At 43.1% G+C, this 16,803-nt stretch overlaps 1 protein-coding gene across 9 annotated transcripts in view; it reads right to left on the bottom strand.

Annotated features, from left to right (window-relative positions):
- Window positions 1-1,439: 1,439 nt before the first annotated feature.
- The window catches only part of ECT2 (epithelial cell transforming 2), a 43,789-nt gene continuing 28,425 nt past the window's right edge, over window positions 1,440-16,803 (bottom strand). For 8 of the 9 annotated variants that reach the window (XM_083739283.1, XM_083739281.1, XM_083739287.1 and 5 more), the window contains 5 exons: window positions 14,740-14,878; window positions 11,706-11,860; window positions 8,070-8,177; window positions 6,757-6,903; window positions 1,440-2,707 (listed from right to left, as the gene is read on the bottom strand). In XM_083739283.1, the coding sequence (XP_083595409.1) occupies window positions 2,618-2,707; window positions 6,757-6,903; window positions 8,070-8,177; window positions 11,706-11,860; window positions 14,740-14,878 (639 nt within the window). In that variant the 3' untranslated portion in view covers window positions 1,440-2,617. Of the gene's footprint in view, window positions 2,708-3,279; window positions 4,009-6,756; window positions 6,904-8,069; window positions 8,178-11,705; window positions 11,861-14,739; window positions 14,879-16,803 lie in introns of those variants that run through there. The other variant, XM_083739289.1, reaches the window with a different exon arrangement.

Genomic DNA, 16,803 nt, shown 5'->3' with positions numbered 1-16,803 from the left:
TTGGGTTTGGGCCTATGCATTGCATGTCTTTTCCATCGTAGTAAACTCTTCCCAAGTTTCATCATCGTGGTGTGTCCTATTTTAACACCCTGGAAGCTGCTGAGATCACATAACACAGGTCCTGAAAGACCTACATTGGCTCCCAGTACGTTTCTGAGCACAGTTCAAAGTGTTGGTGCTGACCTTTAAAGCCCTAAACGGCCTCGGCCCAATATAGCCCAGTGTCTCCACCCCCATCGTTCAGCCCAGACACTGAGGTCCAGCTCTGGGGGCCTTCTGGCAGTTCTCTCACAGCAAGAAGTGAGGTTACAGGGAACCAGGCAGAGGGCCTTCTCCATAGTGGCACCGACCCTGTGGAACACCCTCCCATCAGATGTCAAGGAAAGAGTTTTAGAAGACATCTGAAGGCAGCCCTGTTTTTAATGACTGATGTCTTAATGTATTTTTAATCTTTTGTTGGAAGCTGCCAAGAGTGGCTGGGGAAACCCAGCCAAATGGGTGGGATATAAAATAATTTATTATTATTATTATTATTATTATTATTACTGCCCTATGCTACATTATGAGGCTTCAGAGAGACCCCAGGGGAAATTGGGAGGCTGACTGATAATGGGAAATAATTAACCCCTTGTCTGGTGGTAAGTAAAGGTAAAGGGACCCCTGACCATTAGGTCCAGTCATGGCCAACTCTGGGGTTGTGGCGCTCATCTCGCTTTATTAGCCGAGGGAGCTGAGTACAGCTTCCAGGTCATGTGGCCAGCATGACTAAGCCGCTTCTGGCGAACCAGAGCAGTGCATGGAAACACTGTTTACCTTCCCGTCGGAGCGGTACCTATTTATCTACTTGCACTTTGACGTGCTTTCGAACTGCTAGGTTGGCAGGATGTCTGGTGGTAGCAAGTACTTAAAGGATAGTATGGTTGGCTAGTACAGGGGTACATTCTACTAACCAGGAACTGCTGTTCCTCAAACAGCACACTGTCCAAGTGGGCTGGGTGATGGCAATCACAAGGTCTCATGGACTTTGTTTCTGTGCACTTTGAAGGCCCTACCCCTTCACATTTGGGCATTTTAGAATTGTGACATAGAAAAGCTTTGGCACTCACAATTACTGGGCAAGCACCCATAATGCCACAAAAGCTTTTCCATCCCCACCCAGTAGATTGTGTATTGTCATCTCTACAGCGCTGTTGTCTCCAGACCCTCATTCTTCTCTCTTTGAAGAAGGAATGAAGTTTAAGAAGCAATTCAACAGGGAGAGGATTTCATTGTTCAAAGTAAGTAGTAATAGACATGTCCTTGGTGAATTTTCCACTCTAAGAAATGCTCAAAAGCAGCTGAATAGGATGCACATTGTTTGCGTTGCTAGGATATTGCAAAAAATATTCAATGAACTTGGGAGGCTAGGATCTGCAGAGGTAAACATGAAAAATTAAAGATAAGCGACACAAACCACTCTATTTATTTACACAAGTTTCTGCCAGTATAGAGTTTTAAAAGATACAAGTAGTAAAAAAAAAAGTGGCACAGGTTACACTTATTAGTAGCAGTCAGTGGTTAAGAGAAAATGGGATATTAGAAATCCCACCCACTCCAACCCCCATATATGGACAGCAACAAACCAAGTTTATTGTATGCAGAAACTTAATTTTCAGAGAGAGTTTAGAAGTATAGTTTGAAAACTTGATATTTAAAAAGTTTAAGATGTGAGAAAATACTGTATAAAAAAACCCTAAAGAAAACAAGGTGAACATTTTTATATGAAAGCCTTTGAATAATAAAAGAATAGCAGCTGTAGATATTGCAATCAGATCTACATTTTCATCTCCATACGAAATCTGTGCACAAAAACTAAGTATATTAAGAAATTGAAGTGTTACACTTGAGTTTTAGATATAGCTTTTTTATATTAAAAAAATGGTCCCCATTCAAAAATTATAAATACAATTTAGTACAGTGATTTTTCTAGGGGCTTCCACTTCAGGTGATTTTGCATTTTGTTGGGCAACAGTAAAACCTAGCAGCTAAAGAGCATCAGACCAACAGACATGTGGGCCAACCATTTGCATATTTCCACTAAACCACTGCCACCGATGCACTTTCATCATGCTTGAAGTATAATTTAGGCTTTAAAAAAACAGATTTATACTTTAAACAGTAAGCAAGTATTTCACTTTGGATATTGGTCTATGCAATGGTTAATTCGAACCGTCAGCCTCTAAACGTACAAACACTATTTTAAAAGCAAAATCCGCCATCCTCAGCCAGTGCGGGCATCAGTGAGCAACGTCTAAATATCCGCAGGCAGGTCCAACACTGGTTTATTCATAAAGTCACTGCGCAATGTTTACACTAAGCAGAATATTTCCATTATGCCAATAGGATGATTTGTGCAAAGGAATATGTTCTCTCCAAAGCCAAGGTTGAGTTCTTCAGTTGTTTAGTAGGCACATCAGACAACTCTTGGTGATTAATTTAGTGTTATCTAAAACGCTTACTAATTCCCACTAAGTGCTAACTAAGTACCGCCGTTCATGTCAGTAAATGGTCACTTCAAAAAGCTAGACCACTTTCCGTCAGTCAAAATTGTAAGTTGCAACTCCATTTCCTGTCCATGTCATATTAAGTGAGTAGTTGACCGACTTAAAGTATGACTCCTCTTTTCAAACACTGATGGCAGGTTGATCAAGGATGGAGAGTGGGTTCCCTGTTCAAAGAAAAGAAGAAATATTAAGTGTATACATCTCCCGTGGAAGAAATACTTCTAATGTGTGCCTGCAAAAGGAGGGGGGATTCAAGGGGATCACAAGGAAGGAGAGATCTTCCCCGCTTTAAAATCCAGGTTTTCAAAGTGTCAGCAGGTTAGGTGGACATATGTCTTCAGAAACACTATTGAGAGGTTGTGTGTGTGTGTGTGTTGCATTTCTATTAAGCAGCAGCTTCTCCAACTCAGCCTTTCGACATGTAAGGTTTTCTAATGTAGCCAAGCCTCAAGAGAAATAAAGATGAGGCATTGCTTTCTACTTAAACGTATGCAAGAGCAGTTCTGCCCTCGCTGCATTTTCGTGCCTTCAAAGTGGCGTCTAAAAGAAGGACAAGAAAGATAGAAAAACCCTCTCGGACTATTATAAGATCGCTATACATTATATATATATATATAAATATATATCACAATTGTGATATATATATATATATCACAATTATCCACAATCGCTATACAACTCAAAGGTTTTGTTTTTGTATAGGGCAAGCTTCAAGGCCATTTAAAAATATTGACAGCTTGCAGCAGGCAAAGGGTATTTGGTGCAAGAATAAATTTTATAGGAGCTCCTAACACCCCCCCCCCCAAAAAATAGTGCCCTGCAGGTCACTTTAGCCAAATGACTTCTTTTAGGATGTCCGGTTATCTGAGTAATTCTGCTACATACCGATTGCAAGAGATTGAAGGAATGGACAGAACTTCCAAATGTCAAAGCTACCTTTTTCTCAAGTAAATAGCCACATAGTTTTGTTTTACAAAAAAGCATATGTACCTTAAAATGCCAGAAAACATGGAAAGAAACCCAGAGCAAGATCAGTACCAGTGGTGACCATGCAAACACCATTAATTTGAATGAAGGAATTCAAGCATTTTGGGACAGAAGTGAAAGAGTGCTTAAGAGAGGCCCAGCACCTGGAAAATATTAGACTGTAGGCCTTATTTAAGGCCAGTCTCTTTGCCTCCGAGAAGTGCCCTACAAGGAGGTAGCAGAGCTCACTTTAGGCAGCCCTCTGGTCATCAGTCGCTTCCTCTCTGGTGGTGCTGATGACTGGGCAAGGACTGGGCAGGGAACAGGTGTTTAGGCTGTCAGAGCTGGAAGCAACTCTCCCTTCTACACCATGGGAAGCAGCTATCAGAGGCCGAGGCCTAGAGCTCGGGGAGTTCCCATCAACGGAGTTGGAACGCTGCACACTAACAATGTGCTTAACTGGTTCACATAAACTGTACGTAGAAGCGCAGCGAGTAATCTAAAAACATTGTGGGAAGAGGGGAACGGAGAGTTAATCCACACATCGCATTCAGTCCAGATCTATCACGATCTCCCATTGTGCTTCTCCACGTACCATTTTATTTTAGATTAAGGAAGAGCCTGGCTAGGCTGACAAGCCAAGGACAACGTACTAACTGCTTCCTTTGAGCACTTCAGTCCAAGATGTGCTTGAACTAGATTTACCTTTCAGAGATTACGATGCTCCACCTGTATGACTAATCCCTCTGTTCTGTATTTCAGTAATTTATACCTTCCAAAACAAAAGTCTCTTTCAACCCAAGGACATTCTACTGCTGGGAAATGCCTGTTGTGTTGTAGAGTGGGAGAAGGCGGGGGCACTAAAGCAATTCTGGCTCTAAGAAGAGATCCGCAGGTGTATGACACCACCTAGTTTAAGCCTTCAAACCTAGTTTATATATCAAAGTACATCCAAATTATAAAGCGCTCACTGTGCTTAAATTGCAAGAGTCGGTTTTTTTTTAATGGCACGATATGGCCTAGATTTCATCTTCAGTGGCTATCTCCATGTTTGCTCATTCATCTTCCATGAAAATACTTAGCAGTACGTGGAGTAAGTTGCATACTTCATTACAGTCATCATTGCAACAATAAATGCCAATATTACAAGTGAAGTGTCTATGAGTGGACCTAAAGCCAATAAAATTGACCAGTTTGGCAAAGGTCATTGGGTGAGGACATTGCAGAGACAAGGACTGAACTGGAGATTACTGGGCTTAAAGGTCAGTCTTAATCGGTCTCTATGCTACCCCTGCGACAGGAGTCATTAAATGATTTGGTCAACATTGCCATTTCAGGGATGACACAGGAACATGTTCAAAACCACCCAGCATATCCATCATGGCTGTATTGAGCCTTATCTCCCAGTTCAGAGACAGGTTCAGCCCAACAAATTGCCTGCACCTTTAGGAAAGAACTAGTTACTCATCTAACAATAGCCCCCTTTTCTTAACATCTACAGAGCTAACATCCACACCCTTTCCTCCACTGGGCAAAAAAAATCTTTTGGAGTAGAGTCTGCAAAAATTCTATTCAAAGGCTTGCAGCACCCTCTGCTCCAAGAGGCTCACCCAGAGTACCAACATCATAATATCAGTAAAAGTGGGTTGGGATCAGGTAAACTAAGTAGAGAACTGTGACATTTTATGGGTTTTGATGCAATGGAGCAGAGAAAAGAAATTCCCCGCTCACAACAGCTGCAGAACTATGTATGTTCTGGGAATGAGGTCTATCTATCCAGTTTAGAATGGCAGACACTGCCTGGCAGGATGGCAGCACCAAATTGTGTTTTCAAAAGATATTGAGCATTCCCATTTCAAGTGCTGTTACGTTGCAAGGACACCCTCTTAAGGTTATTTCCCTTACGGCCTGATGTAGAAAAGGAAAACTTGGCCGTGCTTGTTGTGGTTAGCGGAACAGTTCATCAGAGGAGCAAGCAGCCCTGCTGTGGAGACAAGGCCAGCCAACCTTCATTGGCTTCATTCACCTAGCACTGCTAGACGCCATCACAAAACACTGAACGCAGCTCCTCCAAAGGGACCAACAGTCCAAATGTACATTTATCTATATGATTCAAGAGTGTCATTCCATCCCATGCTTTTGATTAATCTTTATCGCTGTAATATTTTTAACTACTCCTTGTCACTTTTCTTTTTTTCTTTCTTTCTTCTTTTCTGGGAAGCCCTTTTTTGCCAGAACGCATAACCACAAGACATTTAAAGGTAAAGGGACCCCTGACCATTAGGTCCAGTCGTGGCCGACTCTGGGGTTGCTGCGCTCATCTTGCTTTATTGGCCGAGGGAGTCGGCATACAGCTTCCGGGTCATGTGGCCAGCATGACTAAGCCGCTTCTGGCGAACCAGAGCAGCGCACAGAAATGCTGTTTACCTTCCCACCGGAGCAGTACCTATTTATCTACTTGCACTTTGACGTGCTTTCGAACTGCTAGGTTGGCAAGAGCAGGGACCGAGCAACGGGAGCTCACCCCATCGCAGGGATTCGAACCGCCAACCTTCTGATCCGCAAGTCCTAGGCTCTGTGGTTTAACCCACAGCGCCACCCGCATCCCTTACAAGACATTTAATAAGATCCAAATTCCCCAAAGGGAAGGCCATAGCTCAGTGTTCGAGAATCTGCTCAGGGTGCAGAAGGTTCTATGTTCAGACCCTGGCATCTCCAGATAGGGCTGGGACAGACCACATTTGAAACCCTGAAGAGCTGCTGCCAGTCAGTGTAGGCTATACTGAGCTAGATGGGCTCAATCGCCTGACTCAGCATAAGGCAGCTTCCCATGCACCCTAGCCCACAACCCAACTTTTATCTACCAAAAAGGAATTTCCTGCACTCAGATTCTTCTTTCTTTCATGGCTGCAGAACCTCTGAGCACCTTCGTAGCTCAGTTTCTGAAACGTTTTGTTTTCTCAAATGTCTTTAATTGGTCACAAGAGAGCAGATTTTCTTCTGTAAGATACATTCCTCACTATCTCCTCCAGGCATGCTCACTTCTGCCTGACATTTAGAGTGGATTTCTCTACTACAATTGAGATCTTTTAATTACATTGACCACACAGGTGTTATGACTTCCGGAGAGAGATTAACAGACATGATTACAATAAGCTTCATTATTGAAATAAGAACAGTGCAGGAGCCAGCCTCCCCACTCGGGGCTTTTATATTATTCAAGACTTCTCTGGGAAAAGTCACTTACAGCTAGCGATGAAGTACTGGCAACGCGTCCTCCTAAGTAATTCTCACTAGCTGGGAAGAAAGTCCTTCCTTCGACGCTGCTGTGCGCCATCAATGCTCTCCGGAGCGCTCTCTTTGGTGTCTTGGAGAAGGAGAATGCTCGTGTGACCTGCAGAGTTTTAAGAACCACGTTAAGTAAACTGTAGAAAAGACTACAGGGTTACCCTTATACGGGAAAATCGATTCCACATTTTTCAGTAAGGCTTCTTCTGCTGTTCTACGCTGATACATTTTGTTGCATTTTGCTTACCACTAGCCAAAGCAGCAAGGATTAAATGTATTTGATATATTCGATACAAACATAACATCCCTGGTGGATCAGGCCAGATTCCCATCTAGTCTAGCATCCTCTCCTCACAGTGGCCAGCCAGATGTGTCCAACACATCTGCACAGCACTCACCCCATTTGTGATTCCTGGCAACTGGTACTCAGAGACATACTGCCTCTGGCAATATAGCCATGGAGGCTAATAATGCAGCCTTACCCTCCATGAATTTGCCTAATGTTCCTTTAAAGCCATCCAACCATCTTGTAAAGTCATCCAACCATATTGTTCTCATTCATGCTTATTCCAGCCTCACACTTCATATCCCTATAGATTTGCTAGCCAAACAACATTATATTACTCCCCCCCCCCAACACAAACCAACCAAGATTCTTAATGCACTTAAAACACTAACACAATTATTATGGTGTAAGCTTCTGCGGACTAGAGCTCACTTCCTCAGATGCAGAAACAACATCTATATTGAGAGGAATGAGGGGGCAGGAATCATACATCAAGAAACAGACATTCTGGATATAGAAAGGTGGGGGAACTGTAAATAGTGGAATCAAATGCCAAATAGTGGAAGTGACATAAAAGGCCCCTGTTTTCACTGTCAAAAACAAAAACCCAAAACTAACAAGGCCCTACCCCCCTCAGATTTGTCGCAATTTGTTTCAACATGAAAAAGTTATGATCTTTTTATTGGTGCCAAACTCTCAAACTCTGTGCTGGAATAGTAACACGTAAAAGATTGAGAGAAGACAACATACATCAGCTAAAAGCTCCTTACACAATTGAGGGCTACTGCACAATATACCTCTGGAAACATCTGTCAGTGGTTTACATTCATTCTCTCCTGATGCACGGAGCATTTAGGCTCAAATATTCCAGTGCAATAAAACTTGTCACCAGGAAGGGAACTGAATGGGTTTTGCCCCCAAATGAAAAAGCTTGGTGCGAGGAGATAGCTTCAGAATAGCATTTCTTTATTAGTTAAACCTCGTACCTTTTTGGATGTTTTTTTAATGGCCCGGGATGCCCTGCTCAGTGTGCTGTCAACATCCTTCGTGCTTACTTCAATGGAATCCGGATCAGTAGCATAAATGAGATCTTCCTGCAAAGGAATGAAGGCTTGAGAACTTACTCGAAGGCGAAGCCACCGTGAGAGTAAAAGATTCACGTTTCAAAAATCAACAGCAGACTTCAAATTCTCAGACACCGTCCTCAGATTCTCACTACCAAAGACAAAACTTTCCAGATAGGAGTTGCAAACCTTCAGAACTCTACTGCTTAGCCAGCAGGTAGGAAAAACAAAGAGCAAAATTAAAGGCTTTACTGCCACCATGTGGGGTATGGAAGTCAGTGTACACATCGCTATGAAAAAGTGAAGTCCCTTTAGTCTGGAAAAGGAAAAGTTTGTGACTTCGACTGACAAGGTGGCAACAATTCCTAAGTCCAGTCTTACCTAGTGATGGGGATCCCTCAACATTCAGAGTTTATTACAGCAGCTAAAATACACACCACTTCCTTTTTCAACAGCAGCACACTTTCAACCATGAAATGTTCCATGTTTTTAAGAGGTCTTAAAAGATATAGTGTTTTCGAGGTTACCAGCATGAGTTTGACCAAACTGCGGGAGGCAGTGGAGGACAGAGGTGCCTGGCGTTCTCTGGTCCATGGGGTCACGAAGAGTCGGACACGACTAAACGACTAAACAACAACAACAACAAAAGATATAGTGGTACCTTGGTAGTCAAACAGCTTGGCTCCCAAACAAATGAGCTCCCAAACGCCGTAAACCCGGAAGTGAATGTTTGGGTTTGCAAATGTTTTTTGGAAGCCGAACATCTGACGCGGCTTCCGATTGAGTGCAGGAAGCTCCTGCAGCCAATCGGAAGCCGTGCCTTGGTTTTCGAACAGTTTCGGGAGTCAAATGGACTCCCTGAACAGATTCAGTTGGAGAACCAAGGTACCACTGTATTTAGCTCTGCCAGGAAAAAGCCTATTCAAAGACAGCTCTTTTGTACATTTAGGAGTCGAATCCTGAGTACAGTCAGAAGAATCCGATATAATGGACTTGTACACGGTTTCAGCTTGACAACAACTGTGTGTTTTTCATACGTAGGGCAATGCTGTGCTTTTAGCCCCATCCCCAACATCACACCAGGACAGCTGGGTGTCCTGACCACAGAGAACTCTTACACACGAGCAAGAACTTGTGCATTGCTCCTTTTCAGACAACTGCAAAAAATGCAGTTGTTAAAGGAAGCGGGCAAGGCTAAAAACACAAACCAGTGAATAAGACATTGCCCTACACCAAAGCAGTAGACACATAGAATACTATATAAAACAATGTCTTTCGTTGAATAAATTCCCTTGGAGCACTTGCAACCCTAAATCAGCTCCACTGAAATACAGAATGTTTAGAATTGGGGTGTGTTGTGAGTAATATGCAAACCAAACGGCACCTTATGATAGGTTTATTCTCTGGAACCACTGAGTGACAGAGTCCCAGTGCCACATTCTTTTACTTTTGTAAGCATAGACATGCACAACTGACATTAGGCAATTGTCTTTCCCTAGAAGAATGAATCAATCAAGTGATCACCCAAAGCCTAATGGTGAACATGCAGGATCTGCTGGAAATAAAATAATTGTTTAACACAAACACATTCTGTCTTCTCCCAACAGACATCAAGGCAGCCATCAACAACAAATTAAAAGAATGATTGCTTTGCTCAAAGCTATTTGATTAAATTATTTTAATGGTACTTTTTATTTTGCTGTTTTAGAGTTTTTATAAAACAAGAGAGATAGTTAACGTTCACGGCCCAACAGGCTTCCTGGAAAAGATGACTTACTATGCCATTCAATGTATGCTACCTCATACTAAACAGGTGGGCAGGCAAAGCAGATCTCTATATAACATTATTTATTAGGGGTGATTAATGGCAACAAAATTCACCTTGTATTGGCAGCGTCTGCAAGCAACCCAATCTGCTCTGAATCCACAATGAATAATTGGATCCATTATTTCAGGTTCTCAAATCTGATCTGTTAGATCCCAAGTTCACACCCACTGACTATATGGGGAATCTAAAAACTGTTGTAGCATTAAAAAAAAACCCTTCACATAAGTGGGTGAAATTTGTAGGCAAGGGAGCTCCTTCAGAGTGCATTAAGCCTGCCAAATTTCAGGCAGAGCCATCCAGCGGTTTTTTGCGGGGACCCCTTAAATAAATAAAGACCTCTTAAGCTTTATTTTCTGCCAGAATTAGCTGCGAATTGCAGGCATGAATGCCCCTTCTGAGAGCATGAAGCCTGCCAAATCTCAGAAAAAGTAGGTGCACAGGAGCAGACTTTCCCATTTTGGAGTGGGGAAATACAAATCATTTTTCTATTTTATTTTTTATTTTATTTTTTGTGGGAAATCAAGCTTGAAAGCTGGGAGGCATGAGGAAGCTGCCCCTGGGTGGGAAACCAGCAGAAGTGCAGACAAGCAGCTTACTTGTTATGAAAAAGACTAACTGGGAAAGAAGCAGGCTAACACAATAACCTAACTCTGTATGTCCTGCTATTATAGCCAAAGCTCAGAGAAAGATGACCCACATGGAGAAGTTTATTTACTTCAACATCATTCCCCTCCTCCCAGTCACCGACTGGAGTGATTCAGAAAAAGAATTCACTTTGATTAAAAGCTTGGCCTGTCTAGCAAAACAAGATATCCCCGCACCCTAGCCCACCCTTCCAAAGCTCTGGGCAGCTTGGTTTCGTTTCTCAGAAAATAAAAAAGGGCCCTGGGCACCTATTTTTCTAAGATTTGTCAGGCTTCATCTTGTGGGGCGGGGGAGAGAAGGCCCAAAGTGAATCAGCTTAGGAGGTCCCTGACCCCCAACAATACAGCTTGTTAACAGCACGACCCAACTTGGAAACATGAAATCATGGGCCACATCACTCCAATTCTCCTCCTTATTAGGAGTATGCACAGAGCTGCTACACACCCCTATTTAAGTGCAACAGTGCACTCCAAACACAGATGTGCTGCACCTGTTACAGCAATAACTCCAGGCAAGCATGCCATGCAAACAGGAGCATCGCTCTTCTTCGTACGGTTTTGATTCTTACCTGGAAGTTAAGTGCCATTTAACTCACAAGGGGTCTTTTCTGAATCCAAACATGTTGAGCTGTGGCTCTGTGGACAGCACTATCAGGCACCTCCTGCCCCTGAACTGTGCCAGGGGGATGTTCTAGGAACAACTGTTTAATAACTGGTGCCCAAGCTTTGATTTTGATTTTCCTCTTCCCTCCCTGCCCCTTTCCCCTATTGTGTTGCATGTTTTTAGATTGTAAGCCTGCAAGTAAGGACTGCTTTGTTCTGATTGTATGGAACCCACTTTGAGAGGCTTTCTTGGCTGAAGTTCACAGAGTACAGATACAGTCTCCAAGAGATTACAGCCTTGATGAACTGGCAGCAAGCCCTTCTGAGAAGTTGTCCCATCTTGCAGACCTTTGCCACAAGACATGCTACCAGTGGGCCTGTTAGTTCTGGCATAGCCATCTGACATAGATCTCTTAAACCTCTACACATTTAAAAGAGATTCAAGGTACAACCCCCTCGTCGGCTCTGATATCAAGAACTTACAGCATCTGCTTTGCATATTGTGTTGGCTACGTGCCGGCACAGCATCTTCAGCCAGTTCTCCTTGGGAGGTTCCTCAGTCGTTATCTGAAAGCTGAACAACAAGTTGCTCTGCTCGGTCGGTGGTCGCACAACTAACGCAAATGCTTTGTGGCACTCTGCAAACAACAGCAACAGATCAGTCAACAATCTGAGCAACTCGCTATTAGAGGAAGAAGGGAGCATGGACGACTGAGTACAGTGGTGCCCCGCAAGACGAACGCCTCGCAAGACGAAAAACCCGCTAGACGAAAGGGTTTTTCTGTTTTGGAGGCGCTTCGCAAAACGAATTTCCCTATGGGGTTGCTTCACAAGACGAAAAAATCTTGCGTCCCCCAGCGGTTTTTTTTTTTGCTTTTTTTGCCCTTTTCCTAAGCCGCTAAGCCGCTTATCAGCTGTTCCGCTGATAAGCCGCTTAACAGCTGATCGCTGGAAGCCGCTTGACAGCTCTAGCACTAATCCGCTAAGCTGTCAATGGGCTTGCTTCGCAAGACGAAAAAACCGCTAGACGAAGAGAATTGCGGAACGGATTAATTTCGCCTAGCGAGGCACCACTGTATTGTCCTAGGGTCAGCACAAGAACCAAAGTTTAGAAGCCTGAATATCAAAGAAGCGGGCAGGCCATCTCCGCACAGAACTGACTCTTCATATATTCATCTCAGCAGCGTCTCCCCATTTCAGCTGCCATGTGTGCGGGCTACAGAAGGAAGTCTAAAAACACATCCTGCACATTGCGATGGAGAACCAGTGCACAGGACTTCTAACACTTGAGAAAACACCACATGTTGGACATAATAAGGTGGGTCAGTTTTCCCGCCCATAGAAAACAAGGGGATGAGGTTCAACAAAGGTCTTTAAGCAGTAGCGAAGCTGCAAGATGCTTTATTTAACCATTACAGGTCTGCCGTCACCAAAACAAGGTACAGCATCTTGGGGGACAGTGACGTCTACAAAGCCGTGTGAGCAGAATAAAGATTCAGAAGATAAATATCCACATTCAGCCACAACAAAGAAGACACTGCACAAAATTCGGAAGCAAGAGGCGAATGGCATTGCCAAGCCTTCAGTGACAAAGGTCCAAACCTTTCAACCTCACTATATAACTACAGTAGTGTATGATGCTTTTAAAAGACCCTGTGTTTTGCAGTTATGTCCTGGCTTTTAAGCACTGTTACTGCTCGGGCATGGGAGAATACCTAGTGAAATTATCCGGCCTGGTATTGCTTGTATTCAGGGATTATTTCTTTCGACAACTCACATAACATTTTAAATACAAATTGTTCTAATCTGCCTAAGGACCTTAGAGTGAAGGGAAGGTAAATCAAGGTATTTGAATGGTGTGGTAAACGTAGAACAAAATGAAATTTAGGGATCAGGAAAGAGCCAGAGCCTATTAGAGCAACAATCAGCAGAAAAAGGAGGGGTCATCGAGGAGGACTGTGCTTCAAAATATTAAGCCCCCTGTGTGATTATAGAAATAAGGAATGGTCAAATAAAACAAGACAGAGAGTTATACCAGTGACTGACTGATCGAGAGAGATTGTCAGTATCAGGATTGGAAAACTGTGAAGTAATAAAGAAGATAACAGAAAGATAAAGGTTGGACATTTAGCTCTTGAAATCCAGAACACGGGAAGTCCCATTGTAATTAATTAATTGGGATTATATAATTAACTATATTGTTTTTTGTTTTTGAATGTGGAAATATTTGGTTTGATTTGTTATTAATATGAAAGTTTTTTTTACAAAATGGAAAATGAATAAAAATTATTTATAAAAAGAAAAAAGGAAAGAGCCATAGGATTTTGTGCATAACGTTCCACCGCCTGTGAACTAGAGTCACCTCTCCACCTTATTTCCCTCTCCTTCAATCACAGCCAGGTCACGAAGGTTTGGCTTGGAGTGCAAGAGCGAGTGCCTGGCCCAAGGTCACCCACCAGCCTTCATGGCCTCACAGGGACTTGAACCAAGTTCTTCCTCTCGCTAGGCCAATACTCTCTACCAGGTATGGGGAACTTTTGGCACTCCAAATGTTAAAAGACTACAGCTCCCATGAGTCTCAGCAAGCAATATCAATCGGCAGGGATGACAGGAGCAGAAGTTCAGGAGAAAGGAGAGCCAGTGATTTCCCATACCTGCTCTATACAATGCTGGCTTTTTTATGTGCAATCGCCAAGCTAAGTTAAAATGAACCTGGGAATGCTCTTAAACCCACTTTGAAACCCTGATTTAAAACAGCATTGTTGAGATGATGACGACAACAAGGCTCATTCTTATCCAGGATGGCAACCGTTAAGGTTTCATGTCAAACCCAGGCACAGTGGGCATTTGCAGATAGGGAAAGTGTACATAACCCTTAGCTTCCTCCTTAATTTTAGGTAGCTTTAACTTTGTACCAAACAGGTCTGACCTTGATGCAGAACACTATTTCTGAAGTTACAGGAAGAGACTCTTTCCAGCACCCTAGAATGATGCTCTGCCACACATCATTGCAGAGTCTGCACATGCAGGAAATTAAGAAGATTACAATGCTCTCTGCAGAAGGAAGCCACACTGATTTCAGTGAAACATGCAGGCATATAAATGATAGTCTAGAGAAAGTTACACAAGCCTGCTGAAAGATCTTAAGACAGAACTGTGGGTTTAACTCCTGTTTAAGTTTCCAGTGCCAGTCGTATCAATCTTTGTTCTTAAAAGGTTAATACGCCCACATGCGAAGCTTTATTTTTAGACAAAGCTTTCTGCCAAGGCACATGGAAACACTCGTTGAAGGGCTGTGAGCTCTGAAAGCCTTGAGTGATTTTCTCCAACTCCTGACATTTGACCATCTTCTCTCACTGCTCCTTTTAATGGTTACTTCCAGCTCCCTGGCCCCCAGGTGAAACCTCTTTGGAAGGTATCTTGTTATTCAGCTGTGCCAAAACATATCAGCGTTTGAAGTCCATCACTCTGCATTATTAGTCCTCAAAAATCCACATTCCACTGCCAATGTTCATACCTTCTGTCTCTCGGATGTCTAGTACTTTCTTGATCTGAGACAGGGGCATGAGGATTATGTGCTTGAGACAGGCTGGTGGCCTGGTCTGGCCATGAGGACTCTTGAAGCCACCAATGACTTTGTGCCGCTTCCTTGCAATCTGTTGGGGAAAAAAGAAAAGAAAAGAAGCATGAAAAGAACCAGCTCCTATATCCCCAGAAACATTTAAACTGAAAGTTCGGTGACAGCTTCTGAAAATCCCAAACAATTCATTTTCTATTGCAAAATGCTAAGTTCACTATTTTTCCCTAAGAGACAGTCAGTTTTTATGTTCACTTGAAAAACCACATGCTGAATTCTACATTCTTCTTTTGTCTTGTACTTGTAAAATGCTCCAGAACTGCATATGGATAGTAAAGGTGTGTTGTACCAGGCACTTGTAAATAAAGGGTACTCACTTCCACCCACAAGTAGATGCATTTTGAATTAAGTCCCCACAATTGTGATACGACCTTGCAAGCAAGCATATATGCTGCTGTGAAGCTATGAGCCCAGTTCAGGCACTGCACTATTGCACTCTATGCTGTAAGCCACCCAAAGTGGCTGGGGGAACCCAGCCAGATGGGTGGAGTATAAATAAATAATCGTAATAATAATAATAAAGCAACTAGGGTTTAATGTGAACAAGTTTATAGACAACAAATGAGGAGAGAGCCCAATTGAAACAACTTTTTTGCAGCAATTCCTTCATCCAGGGAGACTTAATAAGAACAGATCTTCAGGCTAAAATACAAAGGAACTGGGAGCAAGCAAAAGGCAACAATGAAGCCAAAAGTAAATGGAACACATGCAAGCCAGGCAGCTCAAAGAACGTAGACCAGCTTCCAAATTAAGAGCAGCATCATTACATTATCACATCTAGGCATTCCAAATATAGATCCAAAACCTTGAGAACTTTAAGGACTGCCTCCGTATGTCATATGTCTTCATGGGAGGCCCCATTATTGCATCTCACACGGCTGGAGAATATGAAAGCCTTGGCATTTCTGATATAGGCAGCCTGGCTGCAAAACTTCCTATCCTGAGACTATGTCTAGCTCTTTCACTTTGGGTCCTCCAAGCTCATACTGTCTAGATGTTGGGTGTCTAAACCCCAGCTTTGGGTCCACCAATTTTGGCAATTGGGGGTGGGGAGTAGACATAGCACTGAGGTGGGTAGAGAGATTTAAAGCTCTCCATCAGAGTACTGGGTTGGGATGCAAAACACCCACAACTCAATCAACAGAGCAACCATCTCATGAGTGGGGCAAGGGTGACAGCTCCCATCTGATCTGCACAGCTGTGTGCTGTGTGTGCATACACAAGAGTATGGGGTAGCTACACCCACTAGAGCCATACAGCCCCCAGAAAGCTGACCAAAATTGAGTGTGGCTCTCCAGCACCCCCAAAAAAGGTTAATCATCCCCAATATAGACACATACATCTCAGTTGGACGCTATGTGTACCTGGCATCTGCTTGCTGATTTGCTAAACTTGTTGCTACTTTATGTTTTTGAGATTTCATTGATATTGCCTTCTACTATAGTTAACCTCCGTGAAGCTCCTTCTTAAAAAGCAGAAAAGGGCAAGACAAAAATATTTTTACATGATAGCATACGGGATAGACAAGGATTGATTGACTGATTTTGTTTGACACAAAGTAAAAGCAGATTTAGAAAACTGGATTCTGCAACCAAACAACACAATATACACAGCCCAGCTACAATCTTGACAACTGCTGCTCCATGGGCCACAGTTGAAGTCTTTAAAGCCCTAGACGGCCTCGGCCCAGTATACCTGAAGGAGCGTCTCCACCCCCATCATTCAGTCCGAACACTGAGGTACGGCGCCAAGGACCTTCTGGCAGTTCCCTCACTGCAAAGTTGCAGGAAACCAGACAGAGGGCCTTCTCTGTAGTAGCTCCCGCCCTGTGGAACGCCCCCCCCCCCCAATCAGATGTCAAACGAATAAAATATGACATTTAGAAGACATCTGAAGGCAGCCCTGTTTATGGAAGTTTTTTAATGACTGATGTTTTAATGTATT

The sequence above is a fragment of the Podarcis gaigeae genome (genome assembly GCF_964106915.1).
Source record: "Podarcis gaigeae genome assembly, chromosome: 5".
Lineage (NCBI taxonomy): Eukaryota > Metazoa > Chordata > Lepidosauria > Squamata > Lacertidae > Podarcis > Podarcis gaigeae.
Note: the sequence above shows the minus strand (reverse complement) of the source record. Positions and strands in the feature narration are given on the sequence as shown.